At 44.0% G+C, this 23,404-nt stretch overlaps 1 protein-coding gene and 1 pseudogene across 4 annotated transcripts; both read left to right on the plus strand.

Annotated features, from left to right (window-relative positions):
- The first annotated feature begins 291 nt into the window (after positions 1 to 291).
- LOC113017551 (NACHT, LRR and PYD domains-containing protein 12-like) lies at positions 292 to 16,419 on the plus strand (annotated as a pseudogene).
- A 964-nt stretch (positions 16,420 to 17,383) lies between these two features.
- LOC113017554 (uncharacterized) lies at positions 17,384 to 23,183 on the plus strand. 4 transcript variants are annotated; one of them, XM_026160701.1, is made up of 7 exons: positions 17,384 to 17,564; positions 17,707 to 17,940; positions 19,874 to 20,217; positions 20,305 to 20,442; positions 20,551 to 20,874; positions 21,930 to 22,256; positions 22,589 to 23,183. In XM_026160701.1, the coding sequence occupies exons 2-7, from the start codon at positions 17,867 to 17,869 to the stop codon at positions 22,666 to 22,668; spliced, it is 1,287 nt and encodes a 428-aa protein (XP_026016486.1). In that variant the 5' UTR covers positions 17,384 to 17,564; positions 17,707 to 17,866; the 3' UTR covers positions 22,669 to 23,183. The 4 variants fall into 4 exon arrangements, with proteins under 4 accessions (XP_026016486.1, XP_026016485.1, XP_026016488.1 ...); XM_026160700.1 differs by having other exon boundaries at positions 17,556 to 17,940; XM_026160703.1 differs by lacking the exons at positions 17,384 to 17,564; positions 17,707 to 17,940 and adding an exon at positions 17,985 to 18,007.
- The last annotated feature ends 221 nt before the right edge of the window (positions 23,184 to 23,404 follow it).

Consider the following 23,404-nt stretch of genomic DNA (forward strand, 5'->3'; position numbering starts at 1 on the left):
AGGCCTTTGCCAAACATGATGGCATGCTGAAGAGATCAAACCATTTGATTCAGCTGTGTTGGAGTAGGGATGCATCTAAAAGCTGCAGGACGGTAGCTCTCGAGGACCGGGATTGGGCACCCCTGCTCTATTACAACCAGAAATTATGTCAATTACAGAGTTATAATTTTAACATTTTAAGTATTAGTTTTTTTACTAATAATATATAGAAGGGCGGAAAAGTCAGATCTGTCTGGCTATTCCGTACTTGCTTGCTTAACTTAACAGCTAATCTATCTTCCTTCAGCTGTGATGATGTCGGAGGACCTTCTAAACACTCTGGAAGATCTGGGAGATGAAGAGTTTAATAAATTCAAGTGGTTCCTACAGCAGACCGACGTCATTCAAGGCCCCATGACCATCAAGAAGAGCCGACTGGAGACAACAAGCAGGTGGGACACCGTGGACTTGATGGTGCAGACCTACAGACTTTCTGGAGCTGTTGAGGTGACCAGAAGGGTTTTAAAGAGGATCGGCAGGAATGACCTGCTGCTCGGTTTGTCTGTTATCAGGCCCAGACCCGAAGGTGAGTCACAGCAAGGGACAAACAGGAAGTCAGTCTGAGAAAGTTACATAGAGCTTTAACACTTTCAACATCTGTTTGTCAGTGAATGTCAGTGATTGACCTCTCAGGCTCCTCTTCCTCAGACTGAAGGTAAGTCACTGCTTTGTTTTCCATACATTCCAGGCTTCTTTACTCAAAATATCTCAATGTGAAGTAACTGTGAGCATGACATTGAACTGTCACCTGGTTTTACCCATAATTCTTGGTTGTTTTATAGTCACTTATAATGTTGAACTCCACTGTAAAGGAACTTATACAAAATTCCTGTGTTAGCCCTTTGAGGTTCACAAGCTCTAGACCTGGTATCCTCAGAGTTTACTTAAAAAAATTTTTTTCAGTGTTTCCTATTATCCTTATAATTATTTAGGTTACTACAGTATACTATACAGCCTCAGTTAGTTCAGTTCTTTAACGATAGCTTCTCTCCTGTGATCTCCATCACATTCTTGAAAATGTCCTGGCAGACACAGCAAACCTGTCTACATGTACTGATATGCGACAGGCCAAGGATTCCCTGTGCATCCTGAATGGATTGCAGTTACCATCTCATGCTAGCAATGGCAAGGAACAGCAAAACCAAAACTATTAAAAGATCAGAGAGGGAGGGATATGCTCTATGGCCATCACATGCTAAATCAGGGGTGTTGAACTCAGGCCTCAAGGGCCAGTGTCCTGCAGGTTTAGATAACACCCTGGTCAATCAAATGATTAATTCATCAGTAGGCCTATGGAGAACTTCAAGCTAATTAAATCAGCTGTGTTGAATCAAGGATACATCCAACACCTGCAGGACACCAGCCCTCGAGGTCTGGAGTGCCATACGCCTGTGCTAAATGCTTCCCATTTTCAGGGGTTGTCCTTTTCTTTCTCCAGTTCACCAAGCAGCTGATAATGACAATGGCTCGCTAGACATTGTGATCCCTCAAGTTCATGATGATCAAGCGAGATTCCTACCGTTCACATTTACTCATTTGAGTTCAAAAGATGCAGACAGCTATAGACGTGCATTAAAATCACTCCAGAAAAAATGGGTCAGCTGCAGATAGCCAATACATGTCCAGTCGTACAGTCGTAGTGTGGCATTTTAGAGAATGACATGACAGCATATGAGTTACACACAATATGTTTATCACCCTGTTTGACACAGATGTGATGGTTCCAGTACCCAGAGCCTCAACCCATCACGCATTACCAACAGATGCTTCGATCAAACTTCCAGGACAAGTTTATGTGTGCACAAGAAGGGTGGGCAGAAGATAAACAGCGTCTGGCTGATATCTACACAGAACTATACATCACAGCTGGGTATGACATACATATCAACATACAGCATGAGGTCCGGCAGATTGAAAAGGCATGGAAGCCGGAAGAAACAGAGAAAGCCGTTAAACCCACAGACATATTCAAACATCCTTCTGGAGAATACAGACCCATTAAAACAGTGATGACCAATGGAATCGCAGGAATTGGAAAAACATTCCTTGTTCACAAAGTTTGTGTTGGACTGGGCTGAACAAAGATCCAATCAAGATGTGCATCTGGTTTTCCCCTCACCTTCCGTCAGCTGAATCCACTGAAGGGAAAAAATTCAGTTTGGCAGAGCTCATTCATGAATGTATCCCAGAAACTGTAGGCATCACAGAGGAGGCTCTTAATTACATCTTTAAAGATATTCAGTCATCGGGGATTACCAACTATGACAAAAGTAAATTCAAAACTTCTGGTTTGTGCTTGATGGGCTGGATGAGAGCGCCTTCATCTCGACTTTCATTCTGAAGATATTCGCTCTGTCGATGTAACAAAGTGCAACTAAAACAGATGTCTTGTTGAAAAAACTCATCAATGGAAAATTGCTAACGGTCTGCTCGCATCTGGATAACCACACGGCCTGCAGCAGCCAATCAGATCCCTCGAGAGTTTATCAGCAGTACAACAGAGGTCAGAGGGTTCACTGACCCACAGAAAGATGAGTACTTCAGGAAGAGATTCAAAGGTAAGGAGCAAGCTGACAAAATCATCTCCCACATCAAGACAACAGGAAGCCTCCACATCATGTGCCATATCCCAGTCTTCTGCTGGATCAATGCTACAGTTCTAGAAGATGTGCTGAAAACAAGAGGAGGACAGCTGCCCAAGACCCTGACTGAGATGTACGCAGAGTTCCTGGTGTTTCAGATTGATCGGACAAAGAAAAGTATGGCCCACAGAAAAGCATTGAATACATTAAGTCATTAGCAAAACTGGCCTTTCAGCAACTGGACAAGGGCAACCTGATCTTCTATGAAAAAGATCTGAGAGAGAGCAGCACTGATGTTAGTGAAGCCTCGGTATGCTCAGGAGTGTTCACAGAGATCTTCAAAGAAGAGCGAGGAAGGAAAGGGAAAGACGGGATGTTCAGCTTTGTCCATCTGAGTGTTCAGGAGTTTCTGGCTGCTCTTTATGTAAGGATGTCACTTAGTAACAGCAACATAAATGTCATGCCTTTACCACAACCATCACTGAAAAACCTTCGACTGCTTTTAAGGAAGACATCTTCAAAGAAGATCCACATGATTTCCATTGACAGGGCCTTGCAGAGTCCAAATGGACACCTGGACTTATTCCTTCGCTTCCTCCTGGGTCTATCACTGCAGACCAATCAGGATAAACTGCAGGACCTTCTAATGAAGAAAGACAGTGGCACAAAGACCAATCAGAAAAACAGTCCAATACATCAAGAAGAAGCTCAGTGAGAATCTGTCTCCGGACAGATGCATCAATCTGTTCCACTGTCTGAATGAGCTAAATGATTGTTCTCTGGTGGAGGAGATCCAACAGTCCCTGAGTTCAGGAAGTCTCTCCACAGATAAACTGTCTCCTGCTCAGTGGTCAGCTCTGGTCTTCATCTTACTGTCATCAGAAAAAGATCTGGATGTGTTTGACCTGAAGAAATACTCTGCTTCAGAGGAGGCTCTTCTGAGGCTGTTGCCAGTTGTAAAAGCCTCCCACAGAGCTCTGTGAGTGCACGAATAACTGACACAGGGCTGTTATCAACTAGTAATTCTCAGTCAGCAGATCTTCATATAACTACATGCTAACATTAATTATGGCTTTAGATTTAGTATAAAGCTTACTTTAAGTTTAATATTTGAATTATAGCTGAGATTATCCTGTGAAAAAGCAACATAAAACCACTACTCAACTACCATCGTTTTTTTTCCTCATGAAAACTTTAACTGAAATAACCTAACAGCGTTTTACACTGTCTATCATAGAATCTGTTTCACTGTGTGTCTTTATCTGTTCTCCAGGCTAAGTGGCTGCAATCTGTCGGAAAGAAGTTGTGGAGCTATGTTATCAGTCATCAGCTCACGGTCGACTAATCTAAGAGAACTGGACCTGAGTAACAATGACCTGTGGGATTCTGGAGTGAAGCTGCTGTCTGTGGGATTGGAGAGTCTACACTGTACACTGGAGGCTCTGAGGTTAGGGTTTGGCTTATCTTTAGTGGATGACCAGCAGATGATTTTCTTGATATGTAGCTTTATATACACATTAATTAACTACTTAAGCGGTATTTGATGATGCAGCCATAATAAGCCCTCTTTTATTTGGGTATTTAGATAAATGGCATATAAAATTCATAGCCACATTGATGTCAATCATTGGTTTGTGGTGCAGAATTATGAACCTTTGCGGTTTGCATTTTGGGCATGCCAACAAGGCACATTCATACAATGTATAGATGCAAGGTACAAATACAGATATCCACTAATTATTGCAAATATGTTAAATAATATTTTCATTTTACTACCAAAAAAGTAATGTGCCTTTATTGTCATTGACTTACAATTAAATCAGGAAATTTGCTCCACTATCAGGTGCATTTAAAAAGTCACAATCACACACATTCACACAAGATGACTAAAATATATGTATATAGAAGGGCGTAGATTTGGCATGGACAAAAGGGACATGTCCCCACCGATATCCAGACATTATTGAATTGTCCCCATCAATAATTTGATCTCTTCAAGTGAAGAAAAACAAACCCGATAGAGGGAAAAAAACCGATCTGTCAACGTCTCATTCACCCAGCGGTGCAGAAAGTTCTCTACTGGAGTCCTACGTCATGTGACAATTATGGCAAATGTGATTGGCTATGGCTTTCGGGGAGCTCTGTTTAGTTTTAGCAGCGGCAAGCCTGCGCTGTGAGGACCTGAAAGGAGGAGGATGGCAGCAAGAAGGAAGAACCTGGATATAAGAAAGTATTTTTCAAAGAAACCTGTCAGTCACTTAAAGCCAAGTTAACACATAAAATGTGTCCGTCATAATAACTTTACAGGCTATGCTAGGCTTTGGCCCACATCAGTCTCAATTTGTATGTAACCATGAATAACGTGTTTTGTAAACTGCACAACAGGCAGCACTATTAGTTCTCTCAGTCTCAGAGCAGCATTTCTAATTTTGATTGAAACTGTCAGAGAAAACGGCAGCTTTGAGCAGCCAGGATATTAGTTTACAGAGGCTGTTAGAATTATATGTCTAACGTTAAAATGTTGGTGACACAATAATTTCATCCTAATGGCACTGACATATTCATAGGGTTAATTTTTGAGACAAAATGTCATGAGGTAGTCATGATTTTGCAAATATTCCACCTTGTAGTGCAGTTTGCACAAATTGTTTTAAAAATGCACTCAGCCTACAAACATTACTGACGAGTCAAGATCTGCACAAAGTGACAGAAACACTGAAGCAGCTACACATTTTATTCTTATTGTCATGTATGTCCTATTTGTCACGTGACAGAAGAACCAACACAAAGCTCAGAGAGTAATGGTGACACAAGATCCCAGGTGGAATTGGAAGATGACTTGTTGGTTCATTGTTGTATTTGAAGCACATGTGTGACTGCATGTATGTGGAATGTCTCACTGTTATTTATCAGGTGACAGAGGCAGCTCTGCCATGTTGTAGCTCAGAGGTGAAGAGGCGAGGTCACAGGTGACTGACTGATGATTTGGTGCTATAGATTAACGAGAGGAGAAGGCATGTGTTTGGCTCCTTCACATAGTGTACATTGAGTTTTTGTGTGGGGGCACCAGTAGTCCATGTCTGTTGCTGTAACAGTAGTTCATGTTTAGAATAAACAATCCCAGCTCACTGAACTGATTGGGTCAATAATGTGCCTAAAATGTTGCATAATTTTGCTGACAGATCTTTCACTTTGTGGTAGAGATGGACCGATCCGATATTACGTATCGGTATCGGTCCGATACTGACCTAAATTACTGGATCGGATATCGGAGAAAAATAAAAAATGTAATCCGATCCATTAAATATCATGAAAGCACCTCACAAAACTTGCAACACGCCGTAACTCGCCTCAGAACGTTAGCACTCGGAGCAGAATGCATCACGTGATAGAGCGGCTGTGGCATGCGGGACCTGTCGGTGGTCTGGATAGCATGTGGAGCTTCGCTAGCAACCCGGCATTTCATCTCCGACAAAGTTATCCCCGAGAGAAGTAAAGCAAGTGTGTAAGTCCATCTCTGAATGTTTGTAAAGCATTCCCACATTAAGCTTAACGAGCGACTGCCTCTCGCTCTCCGGCTGCTACTTCAATCATGAAACTGCTTAAACGATCAGCTGATCGGCTTTTCTGTCGCGAGTCCGTCTCTCTGGTTTGTTTTTGGTCCACTTTGCGCCAGAAAGAGCAAACCAGCGGCTGAACAACAGCAGCACGTTTAAGCTTGATAAGCTGTTGTTAGAATTTATTTATTATTACTTTCTACTCGAGGATCTTTTTCTACGTAGCTGACGGCTGGTAACTGTGCAGGGGCGGATCTAGCAAAGTTTAGCCAGGGGGGCCGATAGGGCATAAACAGGGAAAAGGGGGCACAAAGACATACTTTTCTTTCTTATTCTCATTTAAAATGTCGAGCTTTTAATAAATAATTATCTGACACCCAAAGTTTTAATTTGATGTAACATGAATAGAAGTCAATTACTGTATATAGTGACTATTAAGTCTAATATATATACCCTAGTAAGCTATAGTACTTTTTCCTTTGGGAAGGTACCATCTGTGCAGTCTGCAATTTTGTTGAAGAAAGATGTTGAATCTATTTAATATTTCTTGAAAAATAATTGATTTCTGTGCATTTTTTTTCACACTGCATCAAATTAAGGTTGATTACGTCTATTAAGCATCATGAGGTGGCGCGTGAGGGGTGGTTCCCTATTTTTTATTTATTTATTTTTGTTGTTGCTGGGAGTTGGAACCCTATTAGTTAGGTTGCTTAATATTTACGCTAAGTACGCTTTAAAATACCAGAATAGGGAGGATGGTGTAGGTCTAAGTTTATTAGATTGATCAGTATTGCTGAACTATGAAATATCTTTTTTGTATACAGATATAACAGAATAGCTTTAGTGTAGTTGTTGTTGTTTTAAACTTGAGTATGAACTTGCAGACTTGCAAAATGCAGCAAGATATTTTAAAAAACAGTTTTGTTTATTAAAAAACACTATCGGATTCATATCGGTATCGGCAGATATCCAAATTTATGGTATCGGTATCGGACATAAAAAAGTGGTATCGTGCCATCTCTACTTTGTGGTAATCTTAGATTAGTTTTATGTAGAAAAACCACCAGGTCATTCAGTGTTCCCTTAGTGCTAATGTATAAGAGATGTTGGTGTAACTGAAGTAATGTTGTTAAGTCCTTAAAGTCATATTCTGTTATTGTCATGACTGTATTTGAAGCTATTTTTATGTTTGTATGATACCAGATTTATATGGATTATGGCTTAAGTAAACTAAAGCCTAAAATACTTTAGTCAGTCACTTGTTTAATAGTAATTTAAAATTATATAATTCACATATAAAACTATTAATTGTAATTTTAAATGGTTTAAAAGCATGCAGAATAGCATATGTAGGCAAGTATATTTCTTTCTTTTAATCAAGAAGCAAAGACAAAAAGGAAAAAAATAAGAAATAGGGCATGGTTTGGTGGTTGAATCATCCGTCCCCACTAGGGCTGGGCGATATGACCCAAAATTCATATCTCGATTTTTTTTTTTTTTAAGCTGGATGGCGATATAAGATATATATCTCGATTTTTTTTTTTTTTTTTTTTTTTTTTTAAAGCCATAAGTTAAGAACAAAAAGAGTTCTTAGTCACACTGTGTCCCAGATGTCACACGGGCACTTTTATTTACATACAGCGTAGATGTACATGAAGAAATTACTCAAAAATAAATTATCAGCATTTATTAAACAATCATGGTCCATAAATAAAAGAAAACAATGTTGTTTTTGTGCATGACAAAAAGCTCACAATTGTCCAGTCAAAATGTAAACTAATAGACGCTGAGCATAATAACAAAGAGACAGATTTCACAGCTGCACCACGTCTCTGAACAGGTGCCATTTGTGGTCCTTATACACATACAGTACGGTAATATTACGTTGAAGCACAGTACGTATCACTCCACGAGGCTCCTCCCCGGTAGCCGTAATCCTCCGACAATCCATCAAGCGGTGCAGCTCCGTAGCTTAGCAAAGTCATATTAAAACATTTTTGGACAGATTGATGAGCGCTGTGTACCACATAAAATCGGTTCGCGGTCAGTAAGCGCAACCAGAATTCATACATAAGGCTCACTGTCGAGTTTTGAGAAAATGAAAGGATTTTAGGCCGTGCAGCCCCTCCGGGCTGCATGTCGTTAGCGCGGTTAGCTCGCTAACACGTTGACGCCGTCCAGCCCCACGCACGGGGCGATCCGCGGTAACTCGCTAACGGAGATTTTCCGCTTTCATCTTGTCATTGCCTGCAGGTGAAGCTATGGGGGAGGGGGAGTTGTGTTCAGTGAAGGAGAGGCGAGGCCGAGTAACGTTGCGTAGAGACAAAACTGGACGAAAGAGAGGCAAACCTGCGGCTCCACAAGTATAATTATAACGTAACATAGACTATATTGATATAAACGATATTGTCACATCTTATATCTCGTATGAAAATATATCGATATTTTTAAAAAAACTCGATATATCGCCCAGCCCTAGTCCCCACCAATGCCAAAACCAAATCTACGCCCTTGTGTATATATAACTAACCATATAAAATGAGAACCTGTTAAACAGAATTGTATAAAGTGCACTGTAATGTCAAGGTTGTCAAAAAGGACTTAGTGGGTCAGTGACTGTTGATAGCAACAGGAAGTGTTTACGGCCAAAGTGTGAGGAGCCTTTTATGATATGCCTGGCTCTGGTGAGAATAGAATAGAATAGAAAACTTTATTTGTTAATTTCTTCAAATGTACTTGCCATACAAAGGAATTGAAATTACGTTTCACACTGTCTCATGCGTAGACATTGACAACAATAAAGTGCAGATGCACAACAAAAACAGCCCTAACAATAAGGTAATATTAAATAGGTAACAGGATAGACAAAAAATAAATAAAATAAAGTGTTCCAACAGTGTTCCCTGGAAAATAGTATACTAGTCTACTTGAGGTAGTCCCAGGTTGTTGTTGGTAGGGGTTTTTGTTTTAATGCAGCATAAGACTATAGCAGCAGTAATAGTAATATAATAATATAAATAGTGCTAAAAGAAATACTAAAAATATATAGCAGCAGGTGTGTGCAATTGCAATGCAGAGGTAGTTGCTTCCAGTCAGGAATGTTTTCCAGTTCTTGGTTCAGAGAGTGTTTCCTTGTTGGAGAGTGTGCGTGAATGGGGGGTGGGAGGGGTAGAGTCCAGTCTGTCTTCCTATACTTCTGCCAATCTGGTGATTCTGCTGGCTGGGAGCCGGGAGGGAAGAGAGTTCAGCAGTCTCACAGCCTGGTGGATGAAGCTGTTGGTGAGCCTGGTAGTGCGGGAGCGGAGACTTCTGTATCTCTTTCCAGAGGGCAGGAGGCTGAACAGACAGTGTTCATGTGGGTTGCATCGTTGACAATTGTGATGGCTTTGCGGGTGAGGCGAGTGGTGTAACTGTCTTGCAGGGAGGGGAGTGGCACACCAACTATCCTCTCAGCTGTTCTCACAATGCGTTGTAGAGCTTTCCTGTTATAGTCAGTGCAGCTACCGCCCCACACAGTGATGCAGCTGGAGAGGATACTTTCAATAGTTCCTCTGTAGAATGTGGTCAGGATGGGTGGTGAAGCACTTGCCCGCTTGAGTTTGCGCAGGAAGTAGAGGCGCTGTTGTGCTTTCTTGGCCAGTGATGCTGTGTTGGTGGTCCAGGAGAGGTCCTCACTGATGTGCACCCCCAGGATGTCACAGGCTGGGTCTCCGACCCAGCACTCTGAGTTTTCTTTGTATTTTTTGATATGTTATTAGTTTGTGTTATTTCCTATTTGCCTTTAGTTTAGGCAGTTATTGTTCCTGGGTTTTCTATGTTTTGGGGTTTTCTATTTATTTCATCACGTATTAGGTCTGTTAAGTTGTGTTGTCATTTCCTGTTTTATTCTGACAATGTCATGTGTTCTTTGTTCATTGTATTTAGCTTTCCTCTCCTGGTCCTGTCATTAGGTTTATGTCTGTCAGTTGTTTTCCCCCATGTGTCGCCACTTCCCCTGATCACCTCATGTCTGTATTTAAGCCTTTTGTTTTCTTCATACCATTGTCAGTTCGTCTGTTTATCTCACCAGAGTTACAGTCATAGTCATAGTCATAGTCTTAGCCTGTTTATTTTCCACCTCAGTCATAGTTATAGTTTTTGGTCTTAGTACCTTTAGTGTTTTGCCAGCTTGGTGTTTTGTTTCTTAGTGTTTTGCCTGTTTGCTTTGGTCTCTTGGTTCATTTCCTGCCGTCATCGCAATAAAGGTTCACTTTTCTGTTAATCATTACTATTCCTCGTCATCATCTGCTTTTGGGTCCTGTTTCCGCACACATCGGCGCACCCCGCCGTGACACAGGAACTTGGTGCTGCTCACCCTCTCCACCGCAGCGCCGTCGATGGTCAATGGGGGGTGACAGGTGTGGCCTCTCTGGAAGTTGACAATAATCTTCTTGGTCTTACTAACATTTAGCAGGAGGTTGTTGTCTCTGCACCACGTGGTCAGGAGCTCAACCTCCCTCCTGTAGTGGATCTCATCGCCCTCAGTGATGAGCCCCACTAGCGTTGTGTCGTCCGCAAACTTCACAAAGTGGTTGGAGCTGTAGGTTGGTGTGCAGTCATGTGTCAACAGGGTGAAGAGCAGAGGACTGAGCACACAGCCTTGTGGAGCCCCCGTGCTCAGGGTGATGCTGTTTGAGACCTTATTGCCCACACGCACCGCTTGAGGCCTCTGGCTGAGGAAATCCAGCAGCCAGTTGCAGAGGGAGGTGCTGAGGCCCAGTCTGTCCAGTTTACAGATGAGTTGTTGTGGTATTATGGTGTTGAATGCTGAGCTAAAGTCTATGAACAGCATTCTCACATATGAGTCTTTCTTGTCCAGATGAGTTAGGGCTGTGTGGAGGGCAGAGCAGATTGCATCCTCTGTAGATCGTTTCGCTCTGTATGCGAACTGGTATGGGTCCAGGGTGGGAGGTAGGGTGGATTTGATGTGTGACATGACTAGTCGTTCAAAGCACTTCATAATAATGGGTGTCAGTGCCATGGGGCGGTAGTCATTGAAACAGGCTGGGGATGGTTTCTTTGGCACAGGTATGATGGTGGCAGTCTTGAAGCATGATGGGACAGTGGCTTGCCTCAGGGAGGTGTTAAAGATGTCTGTGAAGACATTTTTCAGCTCCTCTGCGCAGTCTTTCAACACACTACCAGGGATGTTATCTGGACCCGCTGCTTTCCGGGCATTGATGGTGATGAGTGTCCTCTTCACGCTGGCAGCAGACGGGCACAGAGGCTGGTCGTGTGGAGGTGGTGGTGTTTTCTGTGGGCGTGTGTTGTTCTGTGCTTCAAATCGTGCAAAGAAGCTGTTCAGGTTGTTGAGCAGAGTGGTGTCGCTCTCACAGCTACGCGCTACAGGCTTGTAGTCTGTAATAGCCTGGATGCACTGCCATAGGCTTCTTGCGTCCTTGCTATCATTGAAGTGGGAGGTTATCTTGTGTGTGTAGTCCTGTTTCGCTTTCCTGATGCCACGGTACAGGTTGGCTCTCGCTGTTCTCAGGCCTATTTCATCCCCAGCTCTGAAGGCCTTGTCTCTGGCCTTCAGCAGCCTGTGGACATCTCCTGTTAGCCATGGCTTCCGGTTGGCTCGAGTTGTGATACTTTTCACTTGTGTTACATCATCAATGCATTTGGTGATGTATGAGCTCACCGTATCTGTGTACTCCTCGATGTCTATGATGTTACTGTAGGTGGCTGCTTCCTTGAATATGTCCCAATCAGTTGACCCAAAGCAGTCTTGAAGAGCAGAGGTGGCCTCCTGTGGCCACACTCTTACCTCTTTCATAACAGGTTTGATGACCTTCACTCTCTGTCTGTATGCTGACATTAGCATAACAGTGAGGTGATCAGAGGTGCCGATATGGGGGAGGGGGATGGCTTTGTATGCTCCATTTTCCTGTGTGTAGACCAAGTCCAATATGTTGTCTCCCCTTGTTGGAAAATGAACATGCTGATGAAACTTTGGGAGAGCAGTTTTAAGATCAGCATGATTAAAGTCTCCTGCGAGGATGATGAAACCGTCTGGGTGTGCTGTTTTTGCTCACTGATGGCCTGATACAGTTCGTTCAGCGCCGCATTTCTATCGCTGTTGTTGCTAGATGGAGGTATATAAGTAGCGACCAACAAGATCGAACTTACCTCCCTGGGCAAATAGAAAGGGATCACGATCATGAACTCCGCCAGTGATGAGCAGTGTTTGCGTACTACAGTGGCATCATGACACCACTCGTCACGGATGTAAACACAGACCCCGCCACCTCGGGTCTTGCCTCCGTCTACGAGAGCCCTGTCGGCTCTGTAGCATGCTAACTGCTCCAGTTGTATGGCCAAGTCCGGAATGTTGTCATTAAGCCATGTCTCAGTGAAAACTAGCACACAACAGTCACTTACTTTGCGATTCACTGATCTCAGAAGTCGTATGTTGTCCATTTTATTGTCCAGAGATCGTACGTTGGCCAAGAGGATCGATGGTATAGCTGGGCGAGTTGGCTTAGCCTCAAGCCTGACTCGGACACCTCCACGCTTGCCCCGCTTCCTTGTCCTAGCACACCGCTTTCGACGCCTCCTTGCCCGGGGAGGGGTAGCAGGCGAGTCCGGTGGGTTGCTAGGCCAGCTAGCAGGCTGTCGCAGAGCAGAAGTCCTATCTCCCTTTGCATCCCTTAGCAGGTAGTGGGATGTGACAATATTCAGTGCTACTTATTTTTTCATTCAACTTTAGTGCCAAATCACAACAATAGTTGACTCAAGGCACTTCATATTGTAAGGTAAAGACTTAACATAATAGATTGAAGATAGGACAAAGACATGCTGTGGAAGAGAGCCAGAGATTAATGATACCGAAAGATTATACACATAGTACGCTGGACCTCAACATGGAAACCAAAACAAACAGAAAAACGGCTAAACTGGAGTACACACAAGCCATAGCACTAACACACATCACCATAAAAAAGGCATGATCACGGACTTTAGATAAACACATTTAAAGTGCTACAAAAAGCACAAATATGTCAGCTGAGTCACAACTAAACAAATGGCTAGCAACAGGGATGTCCTTGATCATTTAAAACTTTAAATCTTAGCTCAGTCTTAGTCCCTTCTCCTGTCCCTTTACACCTGAAACAAAGGGGAAAACTGTTTCTAGAGAGCAATGCTAATTTGTACGATGCTGGAAACATGCCGTTGCTACACTTTTCAACCCTGAAACAAATCACGCAAACAGTGAATCTACACTGTAATAGAAGCATGTTGTATTTACAGTGCTCTCAAATCCAGCTTCCTCAAGTATTATAGATCTGTGGGATTCAATACATCTTCTGGAGACAATGGTTCAGTAAAGAATCCATGTGCCATAGAGTGAATCAGTATCTCTGAAAAAATAAAAGCATATTTTTTTGGAACCAAGCTTAAAGATATATATCAAAATAAAATAAAATTATATACATAATTCTCTTTGCTTTATGTTTTACATCTTTGTGTTTGCCCTCAGGCTCTCGGGCTGTCTGATCACTCAGGATGGTTGTACTTCTCTGGTATTAGCTCTGAACTCCAACCCCTCCCATTTGAGAGAGCTAGACCTGAGCTACAATCATCCAGGTGACTCAGGCATGAAGCTGCTGTCTAGCTTACTGGATGATCCACGCTGGAGACTGAACACTCTTAGGTATGATAGTTTCAGTATTTATTAATGCTGGTCATCAATTAATCACATTGTTACATGTACTATTATATTAGTTTATTACATGTTTATTTTAAAAGTGCTGCTGTATGAGAAGTGTAATATTCAGTTTTAAAGCTTTTAAACAAATAGCGTGCTTTTTAACAGCAGTATTCTCTTAACACAGTAGCAGTTACAATATTTGTTGTGGGTAAATCTCACCTGAAACATTAATCTGATCATCAGTCAATCCGACTTCAGGGAGGAGTATTTATCTGACAAAAATGCTCTAATCTAAACCATCACCAACAAAATAGCAATTCACCTTGTTTGTTAGATGGGTCACATGTTCCCCTGGTTCTTTGTACTTTCCTCACCTCGCCCTGTGGACATTCCTCTCTGCTGTCTCAGAAGATCAGCCCTCCTTTCCAGTGAGATCACCTGAAAAATTCCTGCGTTTTCTTCTGCCAACTCAAACAGCCCCCCTGCCCTCTGAACCGCTTGACTCTGAGCCTGTTTGAAATAAAAAGCTGTGAATCTTTTTTCCAATCTCCTGCACTTCAGTCCAGTTTCTTGGTGAACCGGGAAACCTCAGCCTCCCTTCATCATTCCAATTTTTCATTTACTCCGTGCTGTTCTGGTGTCAGTGGAACTACCTGTTAAAGTGTAACATCGGCGTGCTAACACAAGCTCCGGACAGAAAGAAAGCTCCCATAGAGCAGAGGCCAGGAGCTCATTGATCTTGATTTTCCATGATGTTAGAGGATCAGAAACATGTATTGATATTCTGGATGTTTCATATATTTTCATACCACTAACTAGTTTCCATGTTCCTGTCTCAGCGTCTCTGTTGGATCCAGGGTTACCCATGGCTGTTGGTACCACACAGCAGAATTGCAATTTGAAAGTCTTTTAAATGAGTAGAAGCATTTTAAGGCCTTTCATGTCTTTCTTTTATGTCCATGTGTCTCTTTGTCTCTGCTTTAAAGATGAATTCAGATATGTTTCTTCTTCCAGGCTGGACCATGGTGGAGAGCAGAGGCTGAAACCTGGTCTGAGGAAGTGTGAGTGTGTGATTTATGAAAATAAGACATTACACTAGTTTAAATCACACTAAAGATTCTAGAGGATGAATCACTGTGAAGCTGTCTCCATCAGTCTGTGGATAAGGCAGCAGATGAAGTCTTGTTGTTTCTTCTTCTCTCCATCAGATTCCTGTGATCTTAAACTGGACACAAACTCAGTGCACAGAAAACTTAAACTGTCCGACAACAACAGAAGAGTGACGGCAGTAACAGAGGAGCAGCCTTATCCTGATCACCCAGAGAGGTTTGAGTACTGGCTTCAGCTGCTGTGTACAAATGGTCTGACTGGTCGCTGTTACTGGGAGGTCGAGTGGAGCGGAGAGGTTCACGTTTCAGTGACTTACAGAGGAGTCGCGGGGAGAGGAGGCAGCAATGACGGCAGGTTTGGAGCAAACAGTCAGTCGTGGAGTTTGAGGTGCTCCGATGCTGATCGGTACTCTGTGTGTCACAATAACAGGAGAACAGACCTCTCCTCCTCCTCCTCCTCCTCCTCCTCCTCCTCTGTCTCTAACAGAGCAGCAGTGTATATGGACTGTCCTGCTGGCACTCTGTCCTTCTACAGAGTCCCCTCTGACACTCTGATCCACCTCCACACCTTCAACACCACATTCACTGAACCTCTTTATCCTGGGTTCTGGTTATTGTCATACGGTTCTTCAGTGTCTCTTTGCTCTCTGTAGCGGGGGAAGCCTCCACAGCACCGCTTCAGCTCAGGGTGGTACTCAACAATCAGTAAACCTGATGGGTGTGGGTCATTTGACCCAGGACTCTGACTTTCTTTTGTTTTGGTGATTGTTATGTATAATGATTTTAGGTTCATTAGTTAGTCTTGAGGTGATTCTGAGTTCGTTGTTCCCTGTTTACTGCTTTGTGTGTTAGGCTCCCGTGATGTTTTGGTCTCTCCTGTGTTTCCAGTTTGTTGTGTCATCTGTTGTAAGAGCCAATTAAAGGCTGGTTTCTTGGTACTGGTAAAATGAGAAATATACATTTTTATTGTTAAATATATAATTTCCAAATACCGCTATGGTAAAAACATAAGATATGGAAATGTGAAGTTCTGATGTGCTTTTTGGTATATGGTAATTACATGTGGGGAGTCAGATAGGCATAAAGTCTCATTAAAGATCTTTGTTGAAAGGACAGTCCCATGGTCTTGCTTGTGCTTCCAAAGCTTGTTGCTGGACTGAGTCCTGAAGGCGGTGAAACGGAGACGAAGTGCCGCTGTTACATCTGTGTCTCTCACTTCCTTGTTCCCTGGGTCCCAGTCATGCCTTCGTGTTTGGTCTCCCCTTTTTGCTTACATGTTCCCTCACTCCATGAAACACACGTGTATCAAGTATGTTCTCCCCAGCCCGTCATGTCCCTCTTAACGTGTCTCTCTGTGTCTCTCCTCTCCCATGACTGTTTCCAATCATTCACACTCACACTCACAGCCAATATAGAACCTAGACTGGATTCAAACCTTCTTGCTAAGAGGCAGCAGGGCTAAACTCCTGCATATTTTATTACATCATTTCAAAGATGTGGATTTTAGTGGTCTGCAGAGGTGGGAAGTAACAAAGTGCAAATACTTTCTTACTGTATTTAAGTAGAATTTTCAGGTACCTGAGTAATTCTTTCTCCCTTATTTTAAGCACTTTAAGTGTACTTTCTGCTTACATTTTCAAAACAGGCTCCTTACTTTTGCTTTAATACATTTGGGTTGTTTCATGTCACTGCGAGCCTCTAAACATCAAAACGATCTGAGCCTAAACAGGAAAACCCGTTTGCTTATCAATCAGACGATGTCACATAAAATGATCCTGTTGCGTACGGACAAATCAGAACCAATCAGAACCAGCTAGCTCCACATGTCACATGCAGGAGGATAACTTGCAGTGATAATAATAACAATAATGATAAAGTGTAATAAGGTCTTTTTTTCCTATTTGTAAAATGAGAGAGTATAATTTTTGTTGTTGCTGTATGAAAACAATAAAGATGACTCTATTCTACTCTATTGTGGGCTAACGGTGAGCCAGAAACGAACGCTGGATCACTGGCTTATATGTGAGATCAGATGTTCACTGCTCACCAGCGTGGAGGCTTTTCACCTGAAGGTCTCCTCCTCTTTCTTCATCAGCTTCTTCCTCTTCTTCTTGCTCAGGTTCTGCTGCTCCATGATCTTATCGTAGTTGAAGTGCTTGTGTTTGGCGTCGGCGCCGTCGTCCCCCATCAGCAGAGCGAAATCAGCCTGGAAACACATGCAGACGGGTTTATATGCCGACAGAATCTGATCCAGGACCAGCCTGGCTGTGACCACTCTGACCTTCTGTTTCTGCAGGTCTGTTTCAGAGCAGTCAGCTGATCCAGGTGTTGTGCATTGACATTGTTGTGAGGTATTAATAAAGGTCAGAGGTGAACAGCTAAGAGCTGACATCAGTGATGTTTGTCTCTGAAAAGGAAGCTGAGGACACACTGGGTCTGATGGACGACCTTCATCCTTCACTCTGCTCCTCTTCTTCTTTGTTTCTCCTGAAGCTCCGTTGTTTGAGGGATTTTAGTCACTAACCCACGCACAGGATAACTCAGTCCACTGGCTCTGAGGGATTACATGTAATGTTACCATGCTCTGGTACTTCCTGCTTCTACTCCCTCATATCTGACACAATATTACCACTCGTGATCTTTGAGGTGTGTTTTGCTACGTGTGAGCTGCTTCAGTGTGATTATATCTTTTATTTTGTTTCCACTTTATGGAAACGAATCCACCACAGAAGTCCTCTACAGTCTAAATCAGCCCCACCTTTCCTCCACCCCGCATACCTGGAACTCCTGCCCCAGGCACATTCCACCACACACGCGTGATCCCCCGAGAACTCCCCTGAAACCGAAAGTAAACACGTCACAGTGGGCGTGGCGTGACGAAGCACCGCTATGAGAGCTGTCGGTGTTTTGCTGTGCTTTTCTGTGTTTGCGGGAGTCTTCATGGAGGATAAAGAAGCCCCACGGTAAGAAACCCACTCTTATCCTCTTTGTGCGCACGCGCGAAGACCGGCGTAACTAAAAAGTTCAAAGGTGAGAAAGCCGACAGGAAAACGCTCTAGCTAACCGGCCCACGGCAGCACACACAGCCGCCCACAGACTGGCCTGTCCTGACACACAGAGTGGGTACAGATGGGTTACAGACCGCGGTGCAGTGATTTGTGCCGTCCGCAGCTCCCTGTGCGGCCTTCATGCCGGCGGATCCCGCGGATACAGTCAGCTCCCCGTGACACACGCGAAAACCCGAAACACAGACACGTCTCTGAGCCCACGAGACATCCCTGACGGAGGAGGAGCCCTTCATGTGGGGAGGCTTCATTGATGGATGAATGTAGCATGGAGTTAGCAATGCTAGCAGCTTGTGCGGTTTGGCTGTTTCTAATAAAGGTTTTACAAACGGTTGCTGTGGCTTCATTAGTGACGTGAGGCTGTGATGACGCTTACAAGTCCCGGTGAGACAGGTTGTTCGTGTTTGTGGCATGTGTGGGTAAAGCAGGGCGTGACGTCAGGTGATAACAGATGTTTCTGCTGTAAAAGCTGAGAACACGTCCCTGCTCGTGATGATACCAGCTCTGAGGTTGTTATCAGCGTCAGACTATTTAAAGTACACTTTGTTGTGACTTTGTGTCTTTGTGTTGTGAGGTTTGTCCTGGATTCATGATGACTGGAGCTCCACCTTTGTGCTGTTTAGGTCATTCCAGTGTCTCGATGTTTCCTGTCTCTTTGTCCTCAGCGTCTCCTGTGGAGGTCCGTCCACTCTCTGTCCCCATGTGTCCCCTCTCGCTCTGCGCTTCGTCTCTGTGGTTGTTCGCCTTGTCCAGTGTCAGGTTTATATGCCTGAAGTCTCTGTCTCTGAGCTGTGTTTCCTGTTTTATTTTGAAAGTCCCTGGTCCAGTGTGTTACGTTACCTTGTTGTGGTGTCTTCCCTGTGTGCTGTGTGCTCTCTGATCCTAGCCACAGTACTTCTTACTTTGTATTCGCTTCCTAAATTCCTCAGTTTGTTAGTTTTGAGTCCAGAGTCCTGGTGTGCTCACAGCCGGCTCAGGACACACCCAGGAGAGGCAAAGGGACCCAGCAGCCTATTAAAGCCCCTCTGCTGCACTGGGCTGTCGTAAAGGTATAATGTGTGGTTAATACTGCAGTCTGCTGTTACACGTGTTACCCTTTATAATCTGCTGTATGTAAAGTACTGGCACCCCTCAGCTTCCCAGTAGATGCATCTATCGTACAAATGGGAAAATCCTAAGGTGACCTCTGACCTTGGGATGGTCAGTGATGGTCCCTGATATTCAAACTGATCCAAGATGAAGCTGCACCATGGTATCAGTTTGGAATCCTACCACTGGACCGTCAGTCTTTTATGGCTGATGAGTAAAAAGGGTGCACTAAGACAAAGCTCCTACACTTTTTTCAGCTGGCTTGAGTTGTTTGAAGTCCCATGTCTGTGGGTCAGTTTCAAACATCTGTCAGGGTTTCTCTCCGCCTGGTGCTTTTTAAGGCAGAGAAGCAGCAGCATGAAGGCTCGGTCTTTGTAAGTTCCTGGGTTGTTTTTTTATTTGGCTGTAGTTATTCAGCCGGCCAGACGAACCCTTGACTAGAAACAGCTTTGGTGAACATGGTGAACATGAAGTCATTGATATTAGAGATAAACAGTATTTAAGACCTTGTGCAATAAAAGAAGAAATAACTGTTTTCCAGCTTAAAACCAGAGTGTGGGTGACGGTTGGTGGATCACTGTTATTCCCAGTTTTTCCTGCTCTGGTTCTTTTGGTTTTGCCTGCTGAGCTCGATCGCTCACTGGTGCTCATCTTTACATTAGTAAAGTGTTTGCAGTCATTCTCTGTCTCACAGGCCTTAAAAGCATCACCGCTCTCACCTGTTTCCTGTTTCTCCTCTCAGTTTTCAAGCATGCCTCGGGCTGGAGGTGTATGAGGGGGCGGAGTCTGTCATGCTGCCCTGTCAGGTACCAGAGGACGTTTACCGGGACGCCACAGCAGTGGTTTGGGGCCGCAAGGACCTCAGCAGCCCGACAGTCCATCTGCGTCTGCAGAGCGGGGACGATCTCACGAAACAGAACGTTATTTACTTCAACCGAACGTCGATGAGAGCCGACGCTCTGCAGACCGGAGACCTCAGCCTCACTCTGAGGAAGCCCGTAGTCAATGACACCGGCACCTACACCTGCACCACCCGAAGATATGGACAAGATCAGAGCAAGACCCATTTGCAACTGAGGGTGGCAGGTCAGTGCTGTCGATAAAGGTCAGAGGTCAGTCATACTCTGAGAATGTGCTGGGTGATCTTTAGGTTGTTTGTGTTTGTGTGGACAGAACGTCCTCCTCCTGGTCCCACTCCTCCTCCAGTCTGGCCCAAAGTTGTCTCGGGTGTCCTGGTTCCTGTGGTTCTCCTGGCTGTCGGCTTTGGGGTCTTCATGTACTTTAGATATAAAAGGTTAAAGAACAAAGAAGGTATGTGCGTTATCAGAGCGCTCCACGGACATCAGTCAGTGTTTATGATGACATACAGCATTTACCACATGAGCATGGAGCTCATGTGCTGCTTCGTTCTCTTCTCAGTCGTTCAGGTCACAGCAGAACCAGGTGATGAGTCGGTCGTGCTGACCTGCAGAAGCACCGTTCAGCCCGATGGTGCTAAAGTGGTGTGGAAGGACAGGAATGAGAGGAAGGTGCACGTATGTCAGAAAGACTCTGAGCAGCCTGAAAAACAGCACAGACGTTACAGAAACCGAACAGAGATGAAGAAAGAGCCGCTGAGGACCGGAGACCTCAGCGTGACCCTGAAACACCCCACAAACACCGACAGGGACACCTACACCTGCACCGTCTACAGCAGGGAGGGGAAAGAACTGATGGAGAAACAGGTGGAGCTGAAGATCAAAGGTCAGTGCTGCAGATACAGAGGCTTGGATATTGTTATTGACAGCTATTTTGTCACAGTGCGTGTCTTTGTCTGTCACACACCTGCTGTGCAGCAGCTCTGTTATTCTGACGAACACAGAGGCCATCTTTGTAGTTCCTGTCAGACTTCATTAGGTCTTCCTGTTTGCTCTCTGTTAGAAATATGAGCAGCAGTGGACTTTGATGGGATGTTACGGTGCAGGCTTGAACAGCTGCTGAACAGATGTGAGTTCAGGGGAGCGTTGTCGTGTTCTCAGAGGAACAGCAGTGAGTCTTTGAGGAACACGATGCTGCTTTCTGTCATTTGTCTGATGAGTTCTATCAGCGATGGAGTCTGCTACTGATATGAGAGGAAAGCAGGAACAGCTGGTACTGGACGCTCCTGCCTTCATGTGGTACAAAGCAGGACTGCACTCTACTCTGAATCTTAAACATGTGTAGTGTTCACTGTGAAAGCAATTAGAAACAAATCAGTACATAAATAATGACGGTGAGTTATATAAAGGCCAAGTGAGGCACCAGGACTCTAATCAGATAGATTTAAAAACAACTGGATAACAGTATCATTTCCATTTGTCAGGATTCTTCATTGTTTAGAGTGAAAGACGTAATCACACTTCCTTTTCAGCATGTTGGTGCTGCGTTTCTGCTGATGTCCAAATCTTTATGAAGTTATAAAATCAACCCTGTTTATAGAACAGTTCAGTGCGTTTGTGTGAAGAAGAACGATAAAGCTTGTAGCAAACCTGGTGTTGGACAGACCTCTTCAATGAGTGTGTAGATGAACTGCAAACATGGCTTCTTAGTAACAGTGTAACTGCGTTTCATTGATCAGACATCTTCAGGCCCTCGTCTTCAAATGACTGACTGGGACCAGCATCGAGATGAAGCTGGTGACTTAGTGATGTTGCTGCTGATGTGATGCTTCTGTGGCTTCGTGATGAACACGTGTTTCAAATGCTGCATAAATTAAAATTAATTGACAAACATGAATGCCGTGTCTTCGTACAGCTCATGTTGTGTTGTTCTCCTCTCAGAGTGCCAGGTGGAGGTGGTGGAGGGGGCGGAGTCTGTCCTGCTGCCCTTCAAAACCACAGAAAACCTGCCCGGGGACAGCGATGTGGAGTGGAAACGCCATGAACCCGAATACATGAAGGTCTGTGTGTATGAGAACGGCTCTGACCGGCCCGACAAACAGGACGACCATTACAGAGGTCGCACTGAGATGAACACTGACCTGCTGACCACCGGAGACCTCGGTCTGACCCTGAGACAGCCCACAGTGAAGGATGCTGGGAGATACGCCTGTGAGGTCAACAGCAAGGAGGCCTGGAGATACAAGAGGGTGTGGCTCACAGTCAAAGGTGAGTTGTAATCGGTGTGAATGTGTCGTACTGTCCTATCTTTACATCAGTTCTGTCTGTTTGTCAGTTAACTTTAAAAAAGCATTTCAAGTCATAAGAAAGGACATGGAGAGAGCTGTGCAACACACTTTGTTTTCATGCCCTACGACGTCACAATGATGCTACATAGTTTCACTAAGTCAGACACACACAGCTTATAGAAGCCAAAGATTTCAGTACACCGTTTTAGTCTGCAATGCTTCCGGGTCAAAGGTCAGCATGTAGCAATTAAAACATCAAAGTGTTAGTTTAGCTCCGAGTGTTGTTTGTGACTTCTTGTGTTTCCTCTGCAGGGACAGATCAGGTCCAGGATCCAGCCGAGGACAACAAGGCTATTGAAATGATTCCTCTGATGGACCAGCAACCAGCTTAATCTGACTGGGCTCTGATCATGGATCTGACTGGTCTGTGAGTCAGAGGGAAAACACCAGTAATGGGCTGAAGGGGATGAAGAGGGGACGATGCTGAGTTCCTCCACGTTCTGTGAGGAGGTTTTCTGTTCACACAGCTGAACCCTGCAGTGGCTGTAGCTCGGCGCACTCATGCAGCAGCAGCTGTTTGATTTGTTACCACATTAGCACAAACAACACTCATTTTTTACTTACACATTTATATTTTACTTACCCATAATGCCTTGCTGTTCAGGTCTCAGCTGTGACCTGGGTGCTGTTTAGTTGATGTTTGGACCTCATGTCTGCACGGTCTCAGAGCTCCTACATGTGTGAGGCTTTAGTGTCGGCTGTGTCTGTAAAACTGCACGAAATATAAGACAACTAACACTTTAACATACATGTAGCTAACGAAGTGTACGACGAAAAAGAACAAAATGTTTCTGTAAAATGCTGCTGAAGAGAAAAGAAATAAAGTCCATCATCTGTCTCTGTCTGATGTATGGACATTTGTTATTCTTTACACAGTTAATCACTTTGGTTCACTCCTCACAACACCTCAAAGTGTGGAGGAAGCAGTGGCTCAGATAACCAGTCGTTCCAACCAAGGTGTGGCGTTCATGTTCAGACAGTCTGAAGACAGGTGTGTCAGGTTACCTGTGGATTCAGAATATGCTGTGGGTGTGGATGTTGAGCTCACACTGGCTGATAATGTCTAAC

This window comes from Astatotilapia calliptera, unplaced genomic scaffold (genome assembly GCF_900246225.1).
Source record: "Astatotilapia calliptera unplaced genomic scaffold, fAstCal1.2 U_scaffold_148, whole genome shotgun sequence".
Lineage (NCBI taxonomy): Eukaryota > Metazoa > Chordata > Actinopteri > Cichliformes > Cichlidae > Astatotilapia > Astatotilapia calliptera.